The 20,160-nt window shown below is 40.4% G+C and overlaps 2 protein-coding genes and 1 long non-coding RNA gene across 3 annotated transcripts; 2 read left to right on the forward strand and 1 right to left on the reverse strand.

Annotated features, from left to right (window-relative positions):
* Window positions 1–334: 334 nt before the first annotated feature.
* Window positions 335–10,968, forward strand: LOC133467109 (cytokine receptor common subunit gamma-like). The gene is given in 9 exon segments (XM_061751595.1): window positions 335–715; window positions 5,790–5,880; window positions 6,050–6,219; window positions 7,975–8,108; window positions 8,202–8,364; window positions 8,441–8,540; window positions 10,219–10,282; window positions 10,396–10,491; window positions 10,493–10,968. Coding segments are annotated over 9 exon segments (1,086 nt in total). The 5' UTR covers window positions 335–651; the 3' UTR covers window positions 10,697–10,968.
* Window positions 7,127–12,442, reverse strand: LOC133467111 (uncharacterized). Its single transcript, XR_009785141.1, has 4 exons — window positions 12,302–12,442; window positions 8,420–8,584; window positions 8,169–8,341; window positions 7,127–7,656 (listed from the first exon to the last, which is right to left on the reverse strand). It is a non-coding gene; the product is annotated as an uncharacterized LOC133467111 (long non-coding RNA).
* Window positions 12,423–18,917, forward strand: snx12 (sorting nexin 12). Its single transcript, XM_061751596.1, has 5 exons — window positions 12,423–12,782; window positions 13,578–13,673; window positions 13,761–13,885; window positions 14,934–15,403; window positions 18,281–18,917. The coding sequence occupies exons 1-4, from the start codon at window positions 12,618–12,620 to the stop codon at window positions 15,034–15,036; spliced, it is 489 nt and encodes a 162-aa protein (XP_061607580.1). The 5' UTR covers window positions 12,423–12,617; the 3' UTR covers window positions 15,037–15,403; window positions 18,281–18,917.
* Window positions 18,918–20,160: the final 1,243 nt, after the last annotated feature.

Below are 20,160 nucleotides of genomic sequence, written 5' to 3' on the forward strand. Positions count from 1 at the left end.
GAACATGTTCAATAAAGGTAATAGAATCTGTACACAATGAAAGGTATGGCAAGATCACTCTTTTCTTAATTGCGCTTTTATCTTCTTTTGCAAACAAGATCTTCATTTGTAACATGTCCTAAAATGTGTGTTTTACATACACAGGTAAAATTGAGTGCATGTTGTTAATACAGTATCGTCAAAGGAGTTTCCTCTGACAGGAAACAAAAGCCAAAAGTGCAGTCGCACACATGATGGAAAGTGTTACCAGACATGATGTGACTATTCTGTTATGACTTCCTCATAAGGGCTGAACCTCTGTAACCAAACTCAAATAGCAAAACATTTGATCTGTGGGATTGATCGTGGAAGATATTTGAATGCTAAATCAAATGTATCATCAGTGTTGTCAGGAGTAGTCATTAAAATTTGGCCTACAAGCCTAGTATTATTAAAACGAGCAGCATAAACATGTCCGGTACATCATAATTTTGTTATCTTTTACATCGTACTAATGTAGATACAGCAATAGCTCGACAGTTTCCGCTAAAAGGAAGTAAAAGCCACAAAAGTCGAGAGCAGAAAAAAAACAAAAGAACAAATGTGACACATTCCACTCAGAAGTAGAACCTGTACCATCGCTGAAAAGCATCCATATTCTTTTGGTCCGCGATGCTGAATAAATTGCTCTTACTTCTCTGTCTGGCAGGACCCGGCTTTGCCAAAGAACTTCCAGGTAAGAACATTTGATGTTTTATTCAGTTAAGGGTGAATTGAATTAGTCTGCCGCCTGTTTGTTTCATTGTAATTTCCTTAAAGATAAAAGTTGTTTCACAATTGATGGAGATTATAATGTGAAGTTTTTATATCAGAGTAATTTAACATTTCATCTACATTGCACATTTTCCTGAACCACAAATTGTTAAGAAGGAAGGACAGCAGACATGAAACTAAATGTAATCAGTCACTTGTAATAAATTGATAGATTTTACAGCAAAATCCAGTAAAATGATATGAGTGTTCTGTCATGGGTGTGTGTTCCGGTTTTTTTCCCCTGTTTCACACACACCTGCTCCTGAGAGCATCTTCACCACCTGTTCCTCGTTCACCCTAATGACCGCGTGCATTTAACCTCGTGTCTCATTCTTTCTCGTCGCAAGTTCGTTGTACCTTGTCGTCGCGTTCCAGCATTCCTTGTTTTCACGTCACAAACTCACAGTAAGACTTGACCCTGTTCCGATTATCGACCTCGCCTTCTTGACTCATGTTTTTGGATACTGTTGCCTTGTTTGGATTGCCTGCCTGTATACTGACCTATGCCTGTATATTAAACCTCTCTTTTTGATACTGTCCATTTGTTTTGGAGTCGTGCATTTTTTGGTCCTATCCTCTGTTCCGTTCATGACAGAACGAACTGGCCATAACATGGACCCAGCAGACTCAGACCCGGTGCGCAAAGTCCTTCAAGCGCAGGGTCAACGCCTCTCGAAGCAGGATGAGCAGCTTGTTGCCCTCCACCTTCATCTCGAGGGACTGTCAAGGCATCAGGACAATATGATGAGACAAGTGGCCTCACAGTTTGAACTTCTTATGAAAATGATGCAAGAGAAGGAACCAGTTGGCACAACACCCGATACTGCCACGGTACAAACATTTCCATGTGAAGCAGTCACCATGCAGCCACCTGCCACCTCCGCTGCTGTCTGCCCACAGCTCTCTCAACCGCAGAGGTTCTCTTGAGATTCTGGGAACATTAAGCCGTTCATCACGCAGTGCGAACTCCACTTTGAGCTGCAGGCAGCTGCATTCCCCACCGAGCGGGCAAAAGTCTCTTTCGTCATTTCCCACCTGACTGGTCGTGCGTGGGCTACTGCTGAATGGAGCCGCAATTCCGCCATGTGTCATTCGTGGGCTTTTTTCGTAAAGACTATGGAGCAAATTTTTTTAATTTTCCACAACAGATCGTGAGGCATCTCACTCCCTTGTCCCCTTACAACAAAGCAAGCGCAGGGTGTCAGATTACGGGTTCTTCCTAAAGTGACACTATGCTCTCCAGATCAAGAGATTCATACACCTGTATTTATTGACTCTGAACCTGACTTGTCTCAAGTGCCCACCTGTTACCATGACATTAAAGATTTTTTTTTTCCAAGGCCAAATCCCTTCCACCCCACAGACCTTATGACTGTGCTGTTGACTTGCTGCCTGGAACCACACCCCCACGAGGGAGGTTGTTCTCTACTTTCAGGGCCGGAACACAAGGCCATGAAGGAGTACGTGGAAGAATCACTGGCAGCCGGGATCATTCGCCCATCTTCATCCCCTGCGGGAGCAGGATTTTTCTTTGTGGACAAAAAGGACAAGACCCTGCGACCCTGTATCGATTACCGGTGTCTCAACGAGATAACTGTAAAAAACAGGTACCCTCTTCCTCTCATCTCCACCGCCTTTGAGTTCCTGGAGGGAGCCAAGATTTTCACCAAACTAGACTTAAGAAATGCGTATCATCTCGTCAGGATAAGGGAGGGGGGATGAATGGGAAAACAGCATTCAACACACCAACGGGGCATTATGAGTATTTGGTAATGCCTTTTGGACTTATTAACGCTCCAGCTGTTTTCCAAAACCTTGTCAATGACGTCCTGCGTGACATGTTCAATGTGTATGTTTTTGTTTATTTGGACGACATTTTAATATTCTCCCCAGATGAGGAGACTCACATTATTTATGTCCGCTCTGTATTGCAGCGGTTACTGCAGAATCAACTATATGTCAAGGCTGAGAAATGTGAGTTCCACAAGGCATCAGTTTCTTTTCTGGGTTCGTCCTGGCTCAAGGTGAAGTCAAAATGGACCCTTGCAAAGTCGATGCAGTTATTAATTGGCCTACTCCCACGTCACGCAAAGATGTACAAAGGTTCTTAGGGTTCGCTAACTTCTACAGAAAATTTATCATAAATTTCAGTTCTATAGCCTCTCCTTTGCATGATCTTACCTCGCCACACAGAACTTTTGTATGGAACCCGCTTTGTCAGGCAGCTTTTCAGAAACTTAAATCGAGCTTTACCTCCGCTCCCATCCTTACTTTGCCAGATCTCAAACAGCAGTTTGTGGTAGAAGTCGATGCCGGAATAGGAGCAGTGCTCTCCCAGGAATCTCTCAAGGATGGTAAATTACATCCTTGTGCTTTTCTCTCCAAAAAACTGACCAGCTGAGAGAAATTATGACATTGGTGACGTGAACTGCTGGCAGTCAAGGTGGCTTTGATGGAGTGGAGGCACTGGCTAGAGGGGGCACAGACTCTATTTTTAGTACGGACAGATCACAAGAACCTTGAGTATATTAAATCTGCTAAAAGACTAAATGCGATGCAAGCTAGATGGGCTCTGTTCTTCACTAGATTTAATTTCATGTTATCCTACCGACCTGGTTCTAAAAATGGTAAGCCAGATGCTTTGTCGTGTATTTTCTGCAAAGAGAATTCTTTGTCCGACCCTAAGACTATTTTGCCCAAGTCATGTTGCATTTCTGCTTTTGTTTGGGACGTTGAAACTGCAGTTAAAGAGGCTCTGAAAACTCTTAGCCCTGAAGATTGCCCTGAAAACAGGCTTTATGTGGTTCCGACCTTAAGGGGAAGAGTCATCCACTGGGCTCACACGAACCGTACTGTATGTCACCCAGGCATTGCCAAAACGCAATCAGTGGTCGAACAGCGCTTTTGGTGGCCTAATGTTAGGAGGGATGTTATCGATTACGTCAATGCTTGCCAGGTATGTGCTGCTAACAAGCCCTCTCGTCAACGTCCTTCTGGGGAGTTGCAACTCCTGCCAATACCACAACGTCCTTGGTCAGACATTTCCGTAGACTTTGTGACAGGATTACCGGCCTCGAAAGGAAATACCACAATTCTCAGTGGTTGACAGGTTCTCTAAAATGGCTCACTTCAGTGCACTCCCGAAACTCCCCTCAGCTAAAGATATTGCAGAGTTAATGATTAATCAGGTATTCAAGTTCCATGGTTTCCCCAAGAATGTGGTGTCTGATGGGGGTCCCCAATTCATTTCGCAATTTTGGAAGGAGTTACGCAGTCTCATAGGTGCTACCGTCAGTCTGTCATCTGGGTTTCACCCTGAAACCGAGAGGCTGAACCAGGACCTGGAGACTGGGCTCCGATGTCTCGCTTCACAGGAGCCGCGATCCTGGTCTCAGAAACTGGTTTGGGTCGAATTCTCCCACAATTCCCTCCCTTCTGCATCCACTGGTCTATCGCCTTTTCATGTTGTGCATGGTTACCAACCATCTGTTTCCTGCCATAACCCCAGAGTCCACAGTTCCAGCGGCATTGACCTTGGTGAGACGCTGCAGGAGGACCTGGGAGCGAGCCCGCCAGATGCTGCTGCACCAGGGACGGTCCTAGAAAGGCGCTGCTGACCGTCGGAGGACACCGGCCCCGAACTACAAAGTGGGTCAGCGAGTTTGGCTCTCGACCAAACATTTTCCAAGAAGCTCGCTCCCAGGTTCGTTGGGCCCTTCCCCATCACAAAGATCATCAACCCTATCACAGTGAAGCTGAGGCTCCCAAGGTCAATGCAGGTCCACCCTGCTTTTCACGTCAGCCTACTCAAGCCAGCCCGGGAGTCCCCTCTGGTCCCGCCTTCCAGGCCCCCTCCTCCCCCCCGGTTTGTGGATGGGGGCCCTGTCTTCTCTGTGAAGCAGATGTTGTCGTCTCGTCTGAGGGGGTTTCAATATCTGGTGGCCTGGGAGGGCTACGGGCCTGAGGAACATTCATGGGTGCTGTCTGCGTTTATCATGGATGACTCGCTCATTCGGGACTTCCACGTTGCGCATCCAGGGGCCCCGGGGCCGTCTGGGGCCGGCCGTTAAGGGGGGGGTAGTGTCATGGGTGTGTGTTCCGGTTTTTGTCTTCAACCTGTTTCACACACACCTGCTCCTGAGAGCATCTTCACCACCTGTTCCTCGTTCACCATAATTACCCCGTGCATTTAACCTCGTGTCTCATTCTTTCTCGTCGCCAGTTCGTTGTACCTTGTCGTCGCGTTCCAGCATTCCTTGTTTCCACGTCACAGACTCGCAGTAAGACTTGACCCTGTTCCGATTATCGACCTCGCCTTCTTGCCTCATGTTTTTGGATACTGTTGCCTTGTTTGGATTGCCTGCCTGTGTACCGAACTATGCCCGTATATTAAACCTCTTTTTTTGATACTGTCAATTTGTTTTGGAGTCGTGCATTTTTGGGTCCTATCCTCTGTTCTGTTCATGACAGATCTTCTATTTGGTGACAGTGGTTGTAGGTCAACTCTGACTCAACTACCTCTATTTAATAAATTGTTTTGGATAACGGTTGGCTTTAAAGTTTTAACTTTCAAATAAAAATTAAGTGAATACATTTGTTGCAGACTAAAACTGTCATCATAAAACCTTTTATCAGCGGCACAGGCAATATTTCAAGAAGCATGATAAAATTCTCAACTGTCATAAGTGGAGAGAAGTTAATTGCTGTAAAATTAGACTTAAAGTAAAACCAGAGGGTGGGAAGAGTAAAGTGTTTCCAAAGCAATATTGTTAACTAGTGGTAATTTACCAGTATTTGTGGAATGACTGTTCTGTTATCACGGGTACCCTTCTGTGTATCACAAAAAAAAAAAAAAACATGCTTTGAACTCAGTTTTGTTTTGACTTCTGTAGCAATTTGTCCTGAAAATGTTCATTGAACACCAAATCGTACCAGATTTGGGACATTCCACTTTGGAGGGTCAACTGTAATAACAAGGTTCTATTTGTCTTTGACAGATGTCGATTGTGTCGTGTTGCATCTGGAAACTGTTAAATGTACCTGGAACGGACATGGCAATCTAACAGTCAATTACACCTTCCACAGCTGGTTAGTTGAAATAAAATGATTTGAAATAAACAAAATTACTCTTTCATCTAATCAAGGGTGTGCTTGAAAAACATTGCAATGCATTGTTTTAATACAAAAATAAACTCTATAACCTAGATAAGACATTGCTTTTTGGATGACTGATTCAATGGGGATTTTTCTTACACAGGTTTCATAATGAAAAGGCCAGCGCGTGTGAGATGTACCTGACAAACAACAGTATAAGAAATGGCTGCATTCAGCCCTATGGTGACATACTCAACAGGTTCACAATGTTTTACACACAACTGTTGCATGACAACAGAACTTCTCTGAAAAAGCATGATCTTAAAAACAAAGGTAGGTGTATTGTAATTGTTCCACATTGTTGCGGCAAATCTTTAATTCCTTCTAAGAAGGGAGATTCATATATTGTATTTTACCTTGTGATAATATTGTTTGTTTTAAATTAGTACGCTTAGCTCAACAGCACTGACAACCTCAGCTTAAACGAAGTGCTGTACACAAACATCTAACATAAAACTGTATATAAAATATTTTTACAAATGTACTTTATCAACTGATAAGGCATTTAGTTCAGAAGTCAAGCCTTACTAACCTAACCCCTTGTAGTTTGTTTTTTCCCATATTCAGCACTTTCTAGTAAAATAAAACTTATTTCATATTAATCAAATAAATGTTCAGTACCTTCAATTCAGTTTGAAAATCAACACTAACAATTATTGGAATATAGTACAATCTTTTTCTTATCTTATTTGACAACTAGTTGGTAATGATAAAAGATTGTTGTTATGTATACGGCGGCACGGTGAACGACTGGTTACACATCTGCCTCACAGTTCTGAGGACCGGGGTTCAAATCCCGGGCCCGCCTGTGTGGAGTTTGCATGTTTTCCCGGTGCCTGCGTGGCTTTTCTCCGGGCACTCCGGTTTCCTCCCACATCCCAAGAACATGCATGGTAGGTTGATTGAAGACTCTAAATTGCCCTTAAGTGTAAATGTGTGCGTGAATGGTTGTTTGTTTATATATGCCCTGCGATTGGCTGGCAACCAGTTCAGGGGTGTGCCCCGCCTCTCGCCCGGAGGTGGCTGGGATGGGCTCCAGCACTCCCGCGACCCTTGTGAGGATAGAGCGGTACGGAAAATGGATGGATGTTATGTATACCTGTATTATGACGTTCCAGACCTTCTTGACCTAGACCTGTAACGATGTGTTACTGATTGGACCCAAAGCAGACACAGAGCATTGAAGCAGTAAAAATAAATAGTCTTTATTCTAATGAAGTACAAAGTCAGAAAAAATTGGTAACATAAAGCGCTACTATTGAGTTGATAAAATTGTCATATACAAAGTATAAATGAAAAGACTAAAAAAGTGCTACAGATGAGTAGAAAAAAAATAGTATATAAAAGTATACAAGAACATACTAATTAATGAAGCACTACTAACAAGTAGGGAGAAATAGCAGAGAAAAAAAAATACAAAAGTTGGAACAAGCAGTGACTAAACTAAGAAGAAGCAGAGCAAGGAGTAGTAGGAGGAAAATGCCTGAACTTACTGGGAGAAACAAAGAGCACAGAAAACCAACGAGGAGCAGAAATCTAATATGAGTGCAAGACAGAATGCAGCACAACAAAGACAAAGAAACGATCTGGCGCCTTCCTGATGTGGCCGTAGAGCTAATGACTGGGAGCTGATGACTGGATTACATGTGCATGCCTCCTTGCTGAACTCCCTTTTGCACCACCTCAGGGAAATAAACAGGGACGAGCCAACTGAAAATACAAATAAAACAACTCAGAGTGGATACAGGACCATTTTTAACTCTTAATTGAGGACCCCTGCTCGAGATCATACTAATAACCTATACATTTAGAACATTTGATTCGCCTGTATTGAGAGAGTATGAATAATTTTTGTTTTTACAAATTCTTGTATAATAATCCAAATATTGATGCTTTTATTTAATAGGCGTTATCACTATATGTTCACTTTCTTTTATAATTTCCAGCTATAGGACACCCATTCAACAAGTTAAATAATCACTTCACCCCAAATAACATTTTGGGTTTAAATGTATGTGTCACCTGCAGTTAAGTTAAATCCGCCGACCAATCTGACTGTTCAGAAAGGACCAGACTGGAATCTGTGGTTCTACTGGAATCAGATTTCGGGAAATTGTGTTGAAAATGAGGTTCGCTACAGGACCAATTACAAGAAGTGGGACGTGAGTAACCAGATGTCTACAGTGTCATTCTTGGTATATTTTCTTTGAGATTTGCATTACCTTTCCATTTGAAATACATTGGACTTTCCGCAGACATACAAAGTCTATTCTGGGAAGAAAAATTACTGCATCAACTGGCCATCCAATTGTTCCCGGTATGAGCTTCAGGTGAGAAGCAGATTGGATGAAACGTGCGGGGCTTCTGACTGGAGTGACTGGAGTGATCCTGTGATCTGGCGATCAAACAACGGCACAGGTAAAAATGTTCCATAAACCATTTTGGGGAGAGTCAATTAATCCACTTTACAAACCTCTTTTTCTCTGTATCACAGAATGTGACCAAGTCAGTGGTTCCATGTTTGTGATAATTGTGTACGTTTTGGCTCCTGTCATACTCATTCTGATGGTCGTGCTGTTGCTGAGTTACGAGAGGTGAGTCAGATCGTGTCTGTGCACTCCCCGCCAACAACAAGGTTCTGTATAACAAAAGGAATGGAACACACTGAGGTACAGCGACATGCCAAAAATCATAGGTCGGTACATACCTTGGTTTTAAGGTCATAGTTTGGTTTATATTGGGTACGGTACAAAATGTAAAACCAGTAGCGGGCTATGCATTTGGTACTTGTGCCTTGATAGGGACTTCATGTAGCTCTTAATACCACCATGATCACATTGCAATAATGAAAATTATCAACACTTTACAAAATAGGAATATAACAGAACGCAACTGGAGCAGTTCAAAATCAATACATCATCACCAGAGATGCTGTTTATTAAATGTATCAATGTGTGCAGATTGCTGCTGCTTTGAAATATGATTGGTTAAAGCAACAGTCCCATCATTAATATCCAGTAGTTTAAGTTACATTGGCCACCACTATGAAGGCCCTGGGCAGATTACGGTACATGGAGAGGCTGAAATCTACAGTATCCATCCATCCATCCATCCATTTTCTGAGCCGCTTCTCCTCACTAGGGTCGCGGGCGTGCTGGAGCCTATCCCAGCTATCATCGGGCAGGAGGCGGGGTACACCCTGAACTGGTTGCCAGCCAATCGCAGGGCACATACAAACAAACAACCATTCGCACTCACATTCACACTTACGGGCAATTTAAAGTTGTCAATTAACCTACCGTGCATGTTTTTTGGGATGTGGGCGGAAACCGGAGTGCCCGGAGAAAACCCATTCAGGCACGGGGAGAACATGCAAACTCCACACAGGCGGGGCCAGGGATTGAACCCCGGTCCTCAGAACTGTGAGGCAGACGCTCTAACCAGTCGTTCACCGTGCTGCCTAAATAAATACATATTTTATTTATTTATTCATTTATTCATATTTTAGGGGGAACAAATACCTTCAATTTGTCTCAGCCAGTTTTAACCGAAATCTACAGTAATTGTACAAAAAGAAATCTTACATGCACATGAAGCGGTGTAACCAAGAGAAACGCTATAAAATGAAGATAATCGACTGTTGGGACTACATTGATACAATTTAATGGAACGAATATTTTAATTTAGGTTGTAAATGTTGGCCAGTACTTCTCAGGAGAGAACACCACCCATCACTATGCAAAATATAGAACTGCGTATCTTCTGTGTAAATACAGTAGGTACACAATATCTTAAATGAAACTGCAAAAAAATGCAAACTGCTAGCAGTACATTTTCCAATTAATAAAAGATTCTAAAATAAACAAAAAAAATGCATGTTTAATAACATTAGTTTGTCTTACTTTTAGAAAATGAACAATGCAGACAAGTGCAACAGTAACAGTTTGAACAGTTTAAATTAGGCTACAGTACAAAAACAGCAATTGCATTTTCTATTGCTACATTATACTGTATCTTGATATGAAGATATTCACGTTTGTGTGATGTTTCAAATGAATGAACAAATTTGACGTACTGCCTAAATAAAGCATATCGGCTGCCATGACGCCAGACGCCTAGTGGCACTATGTTTGTTTACAAGGAGTAAAATATGGTTAGAGCATGGGGCAGTTACACTTTCTGTCCCATACATCCTTACTACATAGTACTGAATATCGTTGATTGTTTTTTTATGTGATTACTTTCAAAATTGTCCCTGACTCCCTCACATAGGTTCAGAATCATCTTCATTCGTGTGGTACCAGAGCAATCCCTGATTCCTCAAGAGAAGATTGAGGTAAGGAGCATCTCGGTAGAAGGTTCCAAGTTAAAGTTCAGACCTATTTTTACCATCAATACCATGGAATGAATGTTTCATTAGATGGCTTATATATATGTTTCTTGCTATAGCCTTGGCTTGGAATCCCCAAAGGCCTTAAAGAAGGCTTCAAGGCAAGCTACCACGAGCATGCCTGTCCTGTTCGAGAGTATCGCCAGGTGTCCCAGTGACCACTCTGAAAGCCAGAGCTCCAGCAGTTCGACCTCCTCCCGCAACACAAACCATACAGGCCACTCCATCTCCATCCCAAGAGGCAAACTTGGAGGAGTGGGAAACTCCCTGTTCCTCTTAGACCTACACTCCTGCCTAATCTTGAGGAGCAGCACCTTTCTGTTCAGGAGCTGTGTTTTCATCACCATCTTTTTGGGTTAGGGTTTCACCACGCCCGATTGGAAGTGCCTCATCAGTTTGGTCAGTAAAACGTGTATCAAACAAAATATTAGGTTCAGATCAGGATAAAACAGAAGTGAAATCGCTAACCATATACAGACACCGCTTGCTTGTGTCTGTCAGTAAATGCACTTATCTCCTGTTATTTTGCTATTGACAGACTGGAAGTAACTATACCTTGCAACTGGATAACCTATATGTATCAGTTTAGATTTTCAACCGTCTTAATAAAATATACATTAAATTTCACAAAATGTGCTATTGTTTTTCTGATGGTATATGAGCAAAATATCAATATCAGTATATTCAGAGGGGTCCCCGTTCTTACAATGTTCCTTTGACGTTCATATGGCGGCGCCGTAACACAAATTTGTAGATTAGTCAGAATGCGGCGTAGTCTATCATTAACCTACGCTAACACAGTGATAAAGGCAAAATTACAGTACATATTTGTATGAGAAACACTTCAAGGCCATAAATATAAAACAATCAGAAGAAAAACGGTAAGTCTGGCGATCACTGAGCGTGCCTTCTTGTGCCGCTTGAGGACGTATTCTTACACCGCTGTGCAAACTAGCTCATTGAAGACCTCTCGTAACCTCAGAATTTCCTTGGTTGACCACCATCATAAACCGAGGACCACCTGTATTGCAAAATTATTATCTTAGTATTGACAACAACACCATTTATTGATACTGTCAATACATCAAATGGCCAACGTGCAGTTCTACATGGTCCAAAGTTTTACTTTAAAATGGGAATCTTGCTACTCTCCTTCATGTGCTGTCAACATATGTAAACAGATCATCCATTCATTCTCTATATCGCTTATTCCCACAGGGTCGCGTGTGAGCTGGAACCTATTCCAGCTGACTTTGGATGAGAGGCCGGGGACACCCTGGACTGGTTGTCAGACAAACGCAGATGAAACCATACCCAATATAACAATTACAACCCCAATTCCAATGAAGTTGGGACGTTATGTTAAACATAAATAAAAACAGAATACAATGATTTGCAAATCATGTTCAACCTATATTTAATTGAATACACTACAAAGACACGATATTTAATGTTCAAACTGATAAACTTGTTTGTTTTTAGCAAATAATCATTAACTTGGAATTTTTATTTTTTATTTATGTTTAACACAACGTCACAACTTCATTGTAATTTGGGTTGTATTACGTTGAGTTATTGGGGTAATATTGCTGGCAAAATAATAATAATAATAATAATAATACGCTGTGATTCCTTAATTACGGGGCATAAGTCATTGATATGTTTTTTGTTGTTGTTTTTACAACTGGTCATTAACAACAACCTTATGAGCTTGCATTTAACTTGTACTAAGGAGTATTAAAGCCTCGCTGAAAAGAAGAAAAACTACTACTACACTGTATATTTTGTTATCTATTTTCATTCCTTTTTTGTATAAATATTACGACTCTAATCTTGAAAATCTACATTTTATCTCAAATATTCAAATTCATTCTCGTAATATAAAGACTTTTTTTCCTGGAAAATATACCGATACGCCGTTACTCTAGTAATTGTTAATCTGGGGGGATTTTTTTTTATTTTTACCTTTTATAGCTGTGACCATTCGGGTCCAGGAAGTCCAGGTCCAATCCAATTCTCTTCATTGAGGGAGTCCAGGGTGTCCCGCGCAGCACGGAACTAATCCAACACATTTTCCTGATTCAAGAAGGGTGGGGCGCAGGGCGGCTGGCCCGGGCTCGAGGAGACTCTCAAGTCCGCTAGTTCCTTAGCTGAACCCGTCAGCTACCGCAGTTAATTAATGTCTCCGCGTGATATTTGCACATTTTCGGCGCATCCACTTTTGATTATTTTCAGTCTGACGCTTTTTCGAGCGTGAGAAAAACACTTGCAGCCCGACAAAATGACAGATCCTTCGGTTGCTGACACTCGCCGGCTGAATTCCAAGCCTCAGGACCTGACGGACGCATACGGTCCTCCCAGCAATTTTCTGGAGATAGACGTTTACGATCCACAGATTGTTGGAGTCGGGCGGCACCGATACACAACTTATGCAGTTCGGATGCGGGTAGGTGTTCGATAAAACGGCTGAAAACCACTTTAGCCTATGTGCTAACGTCACCGACTGGGGTTATCCGTGCTGTGACGTTGTAATGGGACGAGAGCAAAATTCAAGGGCCGGAGATTGTTCGCGGCCTAGTTTGTAGTTGAGGCGAAGGAATGTGCTGTTGTCGTATGAAAAGTGTATTAAAGTTAAATTTAAAGTACACTTTCTGAAACGACTATATTGACCTAAGCCATGACAAGAAGATCCTTAAGCAGCATTTGAATTATAGAAACTAATTCCAACGGTAGGAAAATGCGTCTAATAGCAAACACTGCTACTCTATGCTAACAGTTTCAGCTAACACTGTGAAACACCGACAAATTAACATGGATTTATAACAGTCAACTTTTATTAGTACGTTGCATAACTAATTGTAATGTGGAAATATCCAAGTACATAAACTATCCCATTTACGCTGCATTACTCAAGCAAAGCATGCTAATAAAGTTTAGCTTGTTTGGCTGTCATAGCAATTGACGGCGATGACTTCAGCTAACGATAGCAACGACACTTGATTTATATATGGACACTGTTATTTAGTCAATTATTTTATTTACACTGTTACTTGGTCAAGTATTTCATGGTGTTCCTGCTTAGTTATATGGCCTTCTCCAAGTAGAGTTTCAACATCAACCGAATTAATGCTGTTCAACGAATAGGAAGCAATTTTTGCTGCCCTTGCGTTGTAGAATATTTACTAGGTCACGTCTCCTTGCAAGTCACTGACTGTTCTGTTCTGTCCTTCATCGTATGTAGACAAACCTTCCCATTTTCAAACTAAAGGACTCCTGCGTGACAAGACGATATAGTGACTTTGAGTGGTTAAAAAATGAGTTGGAGAGAGACAGCAAGGTGAGTTGAGGGTAATGAATCTCACCTCATATGCATTTGCGGTTTACTTTTTTTTTTTTAAATACATTTTTCCTAATTTTCCGTCAGATTGTAGTACCTCCTCTCCCGGGTAAAGCCCTGAAGAGACAGTTGCCGTTCCGCACCGACGAAGGGCTTTTCGAGGAGTCGTTCATTGAGGAGCGGCGGTCGGGTTTGGAGCAGTTCATCAACAGGTCAATAAATTAGTCTATTCCTGCACTCAATGTAGTTCTCTAACAAATGTTAACAGTGGTACCTTGAAATTAAAAGGGCCCAAAAGTTGTAGAACTCTAGCTGAAAAAGTCACACAAAGACTAGTAGTTCCATCCTCTGTCATGCATGACATCACGTTAAGCGGGCTACACACGTACCGCTTTTTAAAATGTGAGTGACTCCACGTGAGGAGGAAATAAATAGACATGTCTGTGCCTATTGCTCTTATACTGTCTGGTGTTCTCCAGCTACACAACTTTTATTACACTCGTATTTGTTGTTTAAAGAGTGTATTATTGTTACAGTAGTTAACTTATTTTGGCACTTCACTGCAGAGTTCAAATGTTACTTAAAAACATTGCCAGCGCAGTTACAGCTTTTTACGATGGCAACAGTTTGAGCCAAGAACAGACAAATTCTGTTTACTTTTGCTTTATCATATTATTCATTCATTGTTATATCAATGGTTGTCTTATTTTTATAATTGTGTGACCATATATTTAATTAAACCCTCATTTCTTAGTAATGTTAAGAGGGTGTTCAAAGTGTGTTGTAAAATATTAATATTACAGGATAACGGTTAGCAGGTTAACAGCCAGGCGCTAACCTGAACTCACAACAACCAAATCTCCATTCTCATTTGCTGACTCTCACATCACTCACCAGGCCAGGCCCCACCCACTTTGTGAAGCCACACACACTCAGTTACAGATAGTAAAGTGTAGAATGTAAGGGTAGCGACCTTGAGTGGACAGTAATGATACCTGCACCTCACTCGCACATTTCCATACATCATCCATTTTCTGCACATTTCGTTGTTTAATAATGCAAAATCAAATTTAAACAATTACTCGATTAATTGATGTCCAACCTTTTAAGATTCCATTGTATCCAGAAGCATATCACATAGGTCCATAGATATTATACTGTAATATGGTCATGCTATATTAAATGTTTGTGCAAAGCCAATAACACAGTTGTTGTTAAATTTAAGCTAAATTTTTGCATGCTGTGCGTATGTTTCTCTAGAATTGCAGGTCACCCTTTGGCCCAGAATGAGCGCTGTCTGCATATGTTCCTGCAGGAGGCAGAGATTGACCGGAACTACATTCCCGGAAAAGTACGACACTAGGCTTACCAAGGGGTTGGGCGGCGGGAGGTGGGGCTTTAATTAATTTCCTCTGGGATGTACAATGGACTTCTTCTCTCACATTATAAAGTCAAAAAGCACTTGATTTTGGAGCATGTTCTTCCACTGTGCATCTGTGTGACTCTTGCGTGCGCTTTTGTTTTATAACAACCAGCCGACAGTAGTTTGTCATTGTACAGTAAGCTTATGGCTTTTATTACCAAATACCACATGCTACATGCACTCTTTTCCCTTGTCATATAATCATGATTGTACTATACTGTGAATAAACTAGATTAATGATGAAGTGTGTCATGCTATTTCTGATCCTGTTTTGTTCTCTTTTTGTTTTGTTTTAGGTGTGAGTGAAGTAAGTTTGATATATTTATAATTCTCAAGTTATTCAGCTGCATGAGCTTTTTAAAGGCTAAAAGCGATAGTTCACAAATGGGAAACACAAATTATAGCTTGTAAACATGCTGCACATAGTCTCTGGTTTTTGCAATTGATAACCAGTTAGAAAAAAGGAAAACACTGCAAATGGAAGATCAATCTGCAAGCATTACAGAGGACTTGCAATACTATTGTTTGAACTTATGTGAACTATTGTTAAGTGTTGGCGGTGTATTGTACGTCATTAACAGAAATCTCTCCTAACCAATTTTGACAAACTTAACTGCACTAATAATTGCCAGCTGCATGCCAAACCTGCACGCTTATATTTTACAGTAGATGTTTCATCATGCTAATGATAACACATGCTTTTGATGATGGAGAAATATTGAAACATGCTGCATTTGCATTTAACAATGAGCAAAGTCATCAGTCTCCTTGTTTAAACTATAGCAATAAAATGATTTTCTACGGCGTATGTCATTCATGAGGTGTCTTTACACCACTGGAGCGTTCATTAGTATCACATTTATTGGCAACACTAGAACTACTGCATGATGTGGCTTTGATTCCTTAATTTTCCCTAATAGCAAGTCTACAGTGGAACTTTCACTACTCCAAAAGTGGGTACAATTCAGAGTTAAAGTATCCAAGCACTGTGAGCATCTGAAGGATGAACTCCACGAGTGTTTTGCTTCTTTGACTTTTTTGTGGGGCGACTACACAAGGCTACCAATGATAGCAAAGAAGGAATGTGTAATGTTTCAGTACAATATTATCCTTACATTTAATTGATAAAACTTTCCAAGCAACTGCAATTCTAATTAGCATCTAGTTGGAAGCAAAGTGGCAAGTGGAAAAGACCAGAAAAGTAAACACTTCCCTCTGTTTTCATAGGATAAATAGTTTTACTGTTTTAACGTTGTTATACTGTAAGTTGTCTTCATGCTTGTATGAGTTTTTTTTTTTTTTTTAAATATAAATATAGCAAGGAAGTAATTCACTGCACATTATTTCTTATGTCAACATTTTGGGGGCCGTTAAAACCACTTGGAAGTCAACCCACAAACTGCTTTTGACTTTGGAGGTTCCACTGTCTAACTTAGCATGTTTTCACACTTCTATTACAGCGATTTTAATAATTAATGGAATCCACTGGCTACTTAGACGTCAATTACTGTCAGCACATTCAGAGAGGTCAACATTTCATCTCGAGTCATCGCTTACATTTCACCATCTTTTGGGAGTTAATGATAGACTTGTGCAATCCTTTCCAATCAGTCTGCAACTTAAGTTCAAATGTTCAGCTACCGTCTTTTATTTATTTTTTGTACCTCGGAGACTTAAAAATTACGCTAAATGGTTGCCAACTAAAGATGATGGTGATTAGTTGTTTGACACTGTCATGTGGTTGCCAAATGTGATTACAATCAATTAACATTTTGTTCAACTTTTAATATTGGCAATCAAAAGAATGTTTAAATTTAAATAGAGCTCTAACAGTATGTTTTAATAACAGGATGTTTGTCAATGCATTGTGTTTAAAAAGTCAAAACTAAAGGCTTAATTTACACTGCAAGGTTCAAGTGACCCAATTCGGAACTCATGTCAGAGTAAGTAGGGAAAAAAAATGAAATCGGATATCAGATCGGAGTCAGGCCTCTTCCAAATGTGGATGAAACTCCAATATGTTTCATATGGTGCCAATGTGAATGCCACCTAAATGCATAGATGACTTAATTAAATAGAATTAACAATAATTAAAACATTTTGTCACACTGCATCAATTGAATGGCCACTGTGCTGCTCCTTTTGGTGTGCCCGCCTTGGCTACCTAGGGGCAGTATAATACAGACAGATGGATGTACTGTTTATTGAGATTTCTCTGCAACTAACCATTATTTTACTAATCAATTAATCCAATGATTATTTTTGGGATTAATCAATTGGAATTAAAAATCCAATTTCATCCCTTTGTTAAAACAGACTATTATTTCAAATTGACAGTGCAGATAATGCGCAAACAGAAATTGATTATGATACAGTTACTTGTTTGGTCCGTAACGTCAGAAAATAGGCAAAAATGTTGATCATCGTTTTCCAAAGTAAAATCAGATGTTTGCAAATGTCTTATTTTGGTTAAACACAAAGGTTTGCTTTCATGGAGGACTACAGAAATCTGAAATTTTTAACTTTGAGAGGCTGAAATCCAAGGATTTGGACAATTTCAAGTTAAACTAGGTCCGGAAACGATTAATCGATTGTCAGAATAGTTGTCGATTAATTGTTGCACCTCTAGTCTCAACTCTTTTCTCAGCTCATCAGTGTAGCACTAATATTAATCATTCTATGCTGAAGATACAGAATATATGACTGAGTACTGTTATATCTTATGTCTCCATGTGTTGGTGCACTGTTTGTCTTTAATGCATTGCTTAACGGGTTAAAACACCGCAACATAGAGGCTGTTAAGCGTTAGCATTAAGCTACTGGACTGAAAGGGGAAGCTATGCGGTTGTTTTAAATACGCACAATGTAATTCTCTGTTTAATGTTTAGTTTGACATTAAACTTCATGCGGGAGTGTCAATAAACAGTTTGAAGTCCCTTTTCTGTAGAAGTGTTCACTAATTGTTTCTGCCAAACATCTGTCTGTTGTGAAGTGAGTTGAGTTCATTGCAACCATGCAACGACAACTCGTATCTATAAAAAAAATTGGTAAGGCGAGTCGCTCAAGGCATTACTGTTTCGGCTTTAAATCAGAACTGGGCACTTGGACCTGCAGTGTCAATCCAGCCTAAAGCACTTCTTTTGTATGACTTATGTTGTGTCTTCTCTCTCCACTGCCAAAACAGACGCCTGCACCTGCCCCATTCATTTCTACACCTTGTCAGTTTCAAGCCGGTGGAGGAAACAACACAATTATTGCTCCCATGTATAAATCATTTGTTGTCTTTTTGTTATTCCTCTTACATGTATGTGCATTATTGGCGGTGAATGAGAATGTCTGTCCCCCCCGCCCCATCTGTTGATTATTTTTCACCTCAAAGTCCGTCAGACAAACATTGGACAAGTTTGCTTACTGTTGGCTTTTGGTTGCTAGAATGTGATGACAACGATAACCTCTCAAAGTGAAGCAACATGTAGCATCGTAAAGAAAACGCTGACTTCTGTTCTCTTCAGTCTGCATTTGCTTTTAGACAGGATCGTTCATAGTTATGTCATCATTACACCTCCAACTAAGTTGTCACATCAGCAGCTAATGCAAATGTTATGTTATGAACATGAAATATGAACACATTTTCATAGTTGGAAATAGTCCGGATCTCAAGTAAGGAATCTCTGCTTATTTTCCTCCTTTTTTAAAGTTCCATAAAGATGATTGTGAAGTGTATCAATACTGTACATGTTATCATTCCAGTTCCACTCTCAGTACTGAGGAATCTCGCTGATATTTTTCTGTTCAACTATTAAATTTCCTGCTGCCCGCTGTGTCACGTCTATGAATCCATTCAGTCTGGAGGGGGAAAATAAGTCAGTGAATCCCGCAAAGCTCCACTTTGAGTTGGAAATGTGTCGTAGGAGCCGCGTGATGAGAGGCCCCACGGTGGCGGATGACCTAGTTCGTTCAATGGGAACCACTGAAATGGAACATCTACCCAGAAAGTGTTATTTTACTTAAGTTAATTACATGTGTCGTCATAGTTTGTGTGACACTTCAATGTAAAAAAGAAAACTCAGCGTTCGTATTGGTAACAGCAATAAATTTAAGAATGTCACCTAAACCTCTCCCAATATTAAATACAGCAGTACCTCGACCCATGAATTTAATTCATTCCGTGACCACGGTCGAAAAGCAAATCCCTTGTATCTCAAACCTTCCGCATTGAAATGAGTAGAAATGCCATTAATCTGTTTCAGCCCCCCAAAAACACCAACACAAAACATGTTTTTTCATAGGTAAAATATAATGCTACAGTATTGGAATATATAAAAACATACAGTAACTTAAATAGAATGTAAATAATTAAACAGTTTTTGCATCATGATTTCATTCTTTAATTCAATGGACATTGTGCTGCTCCTTCTGGTGTGCATTGTGCTGTATAAAACATAGGCTTACGCAAAGAAGTGGGTCACATCGAACACCAGTAAACCAGTTTTTCACAGAGAATAAAAATATATGCCTGTGAGTATTGTGTTATTTTTAAATTTGTGTTTATCTATTAAGTTAAAGTTTATGACTACTGCAACATTCATGCTAGCTTTGTTAGCCCGTCCAATTTGTTTTGCATTGTGTGTTAGCATAAAAAATTATGAAATCAAATGGTGAAAATTTCATCAAAAAAAGGGGCTTCAGACTGTTCAGAATCAGAATCATCTTTATTTGCCAAGTATGTCCAAAACACACAAGGAATTTGTCTCCGGTAGTTGGAGCCGCTCTAGTACAACAGACAGTCAATTTACAGAACACTTTGGAGACATAAAGACATTGACAAAAAACAATTGTGCAAAAAGATGCAGAGTCCTCTAGCACTTAGACCAGTTTGAATGACTAATATTGCAATAGACCGGTGCAATGACCATTGTGCAAGGGGCGCTGAGACTTCAAGGAGTGTATGTGGTTTAAAGTGACGAGTAGTGCGATAATCTGGGACAATGTTGGTTGTGCAAATGTTACAAATACTCCTCAATCAGTGTGCAAATGGAGCAGATGCTACTCTGGCATGAGTGG

Source organism: Phyllopteryx taeniolatus, chromosome 17 (genome assembly GCF_024500385.1).
Source record: "Phyllopteryx taeniolatus isolate TA_2022b chromosome 17, UOR_Ptae_1.2, whole genome shotgun sequence".
In the NCBI taxonomy this organism is placed as follows: domain Eukaryota; kingdom Metazoa; phylum Chordata; class Actinopteri; order Syngnathiformes; family Syngnathidae; genus Phyllopteryx; species Phyllopteryx taeniolatus.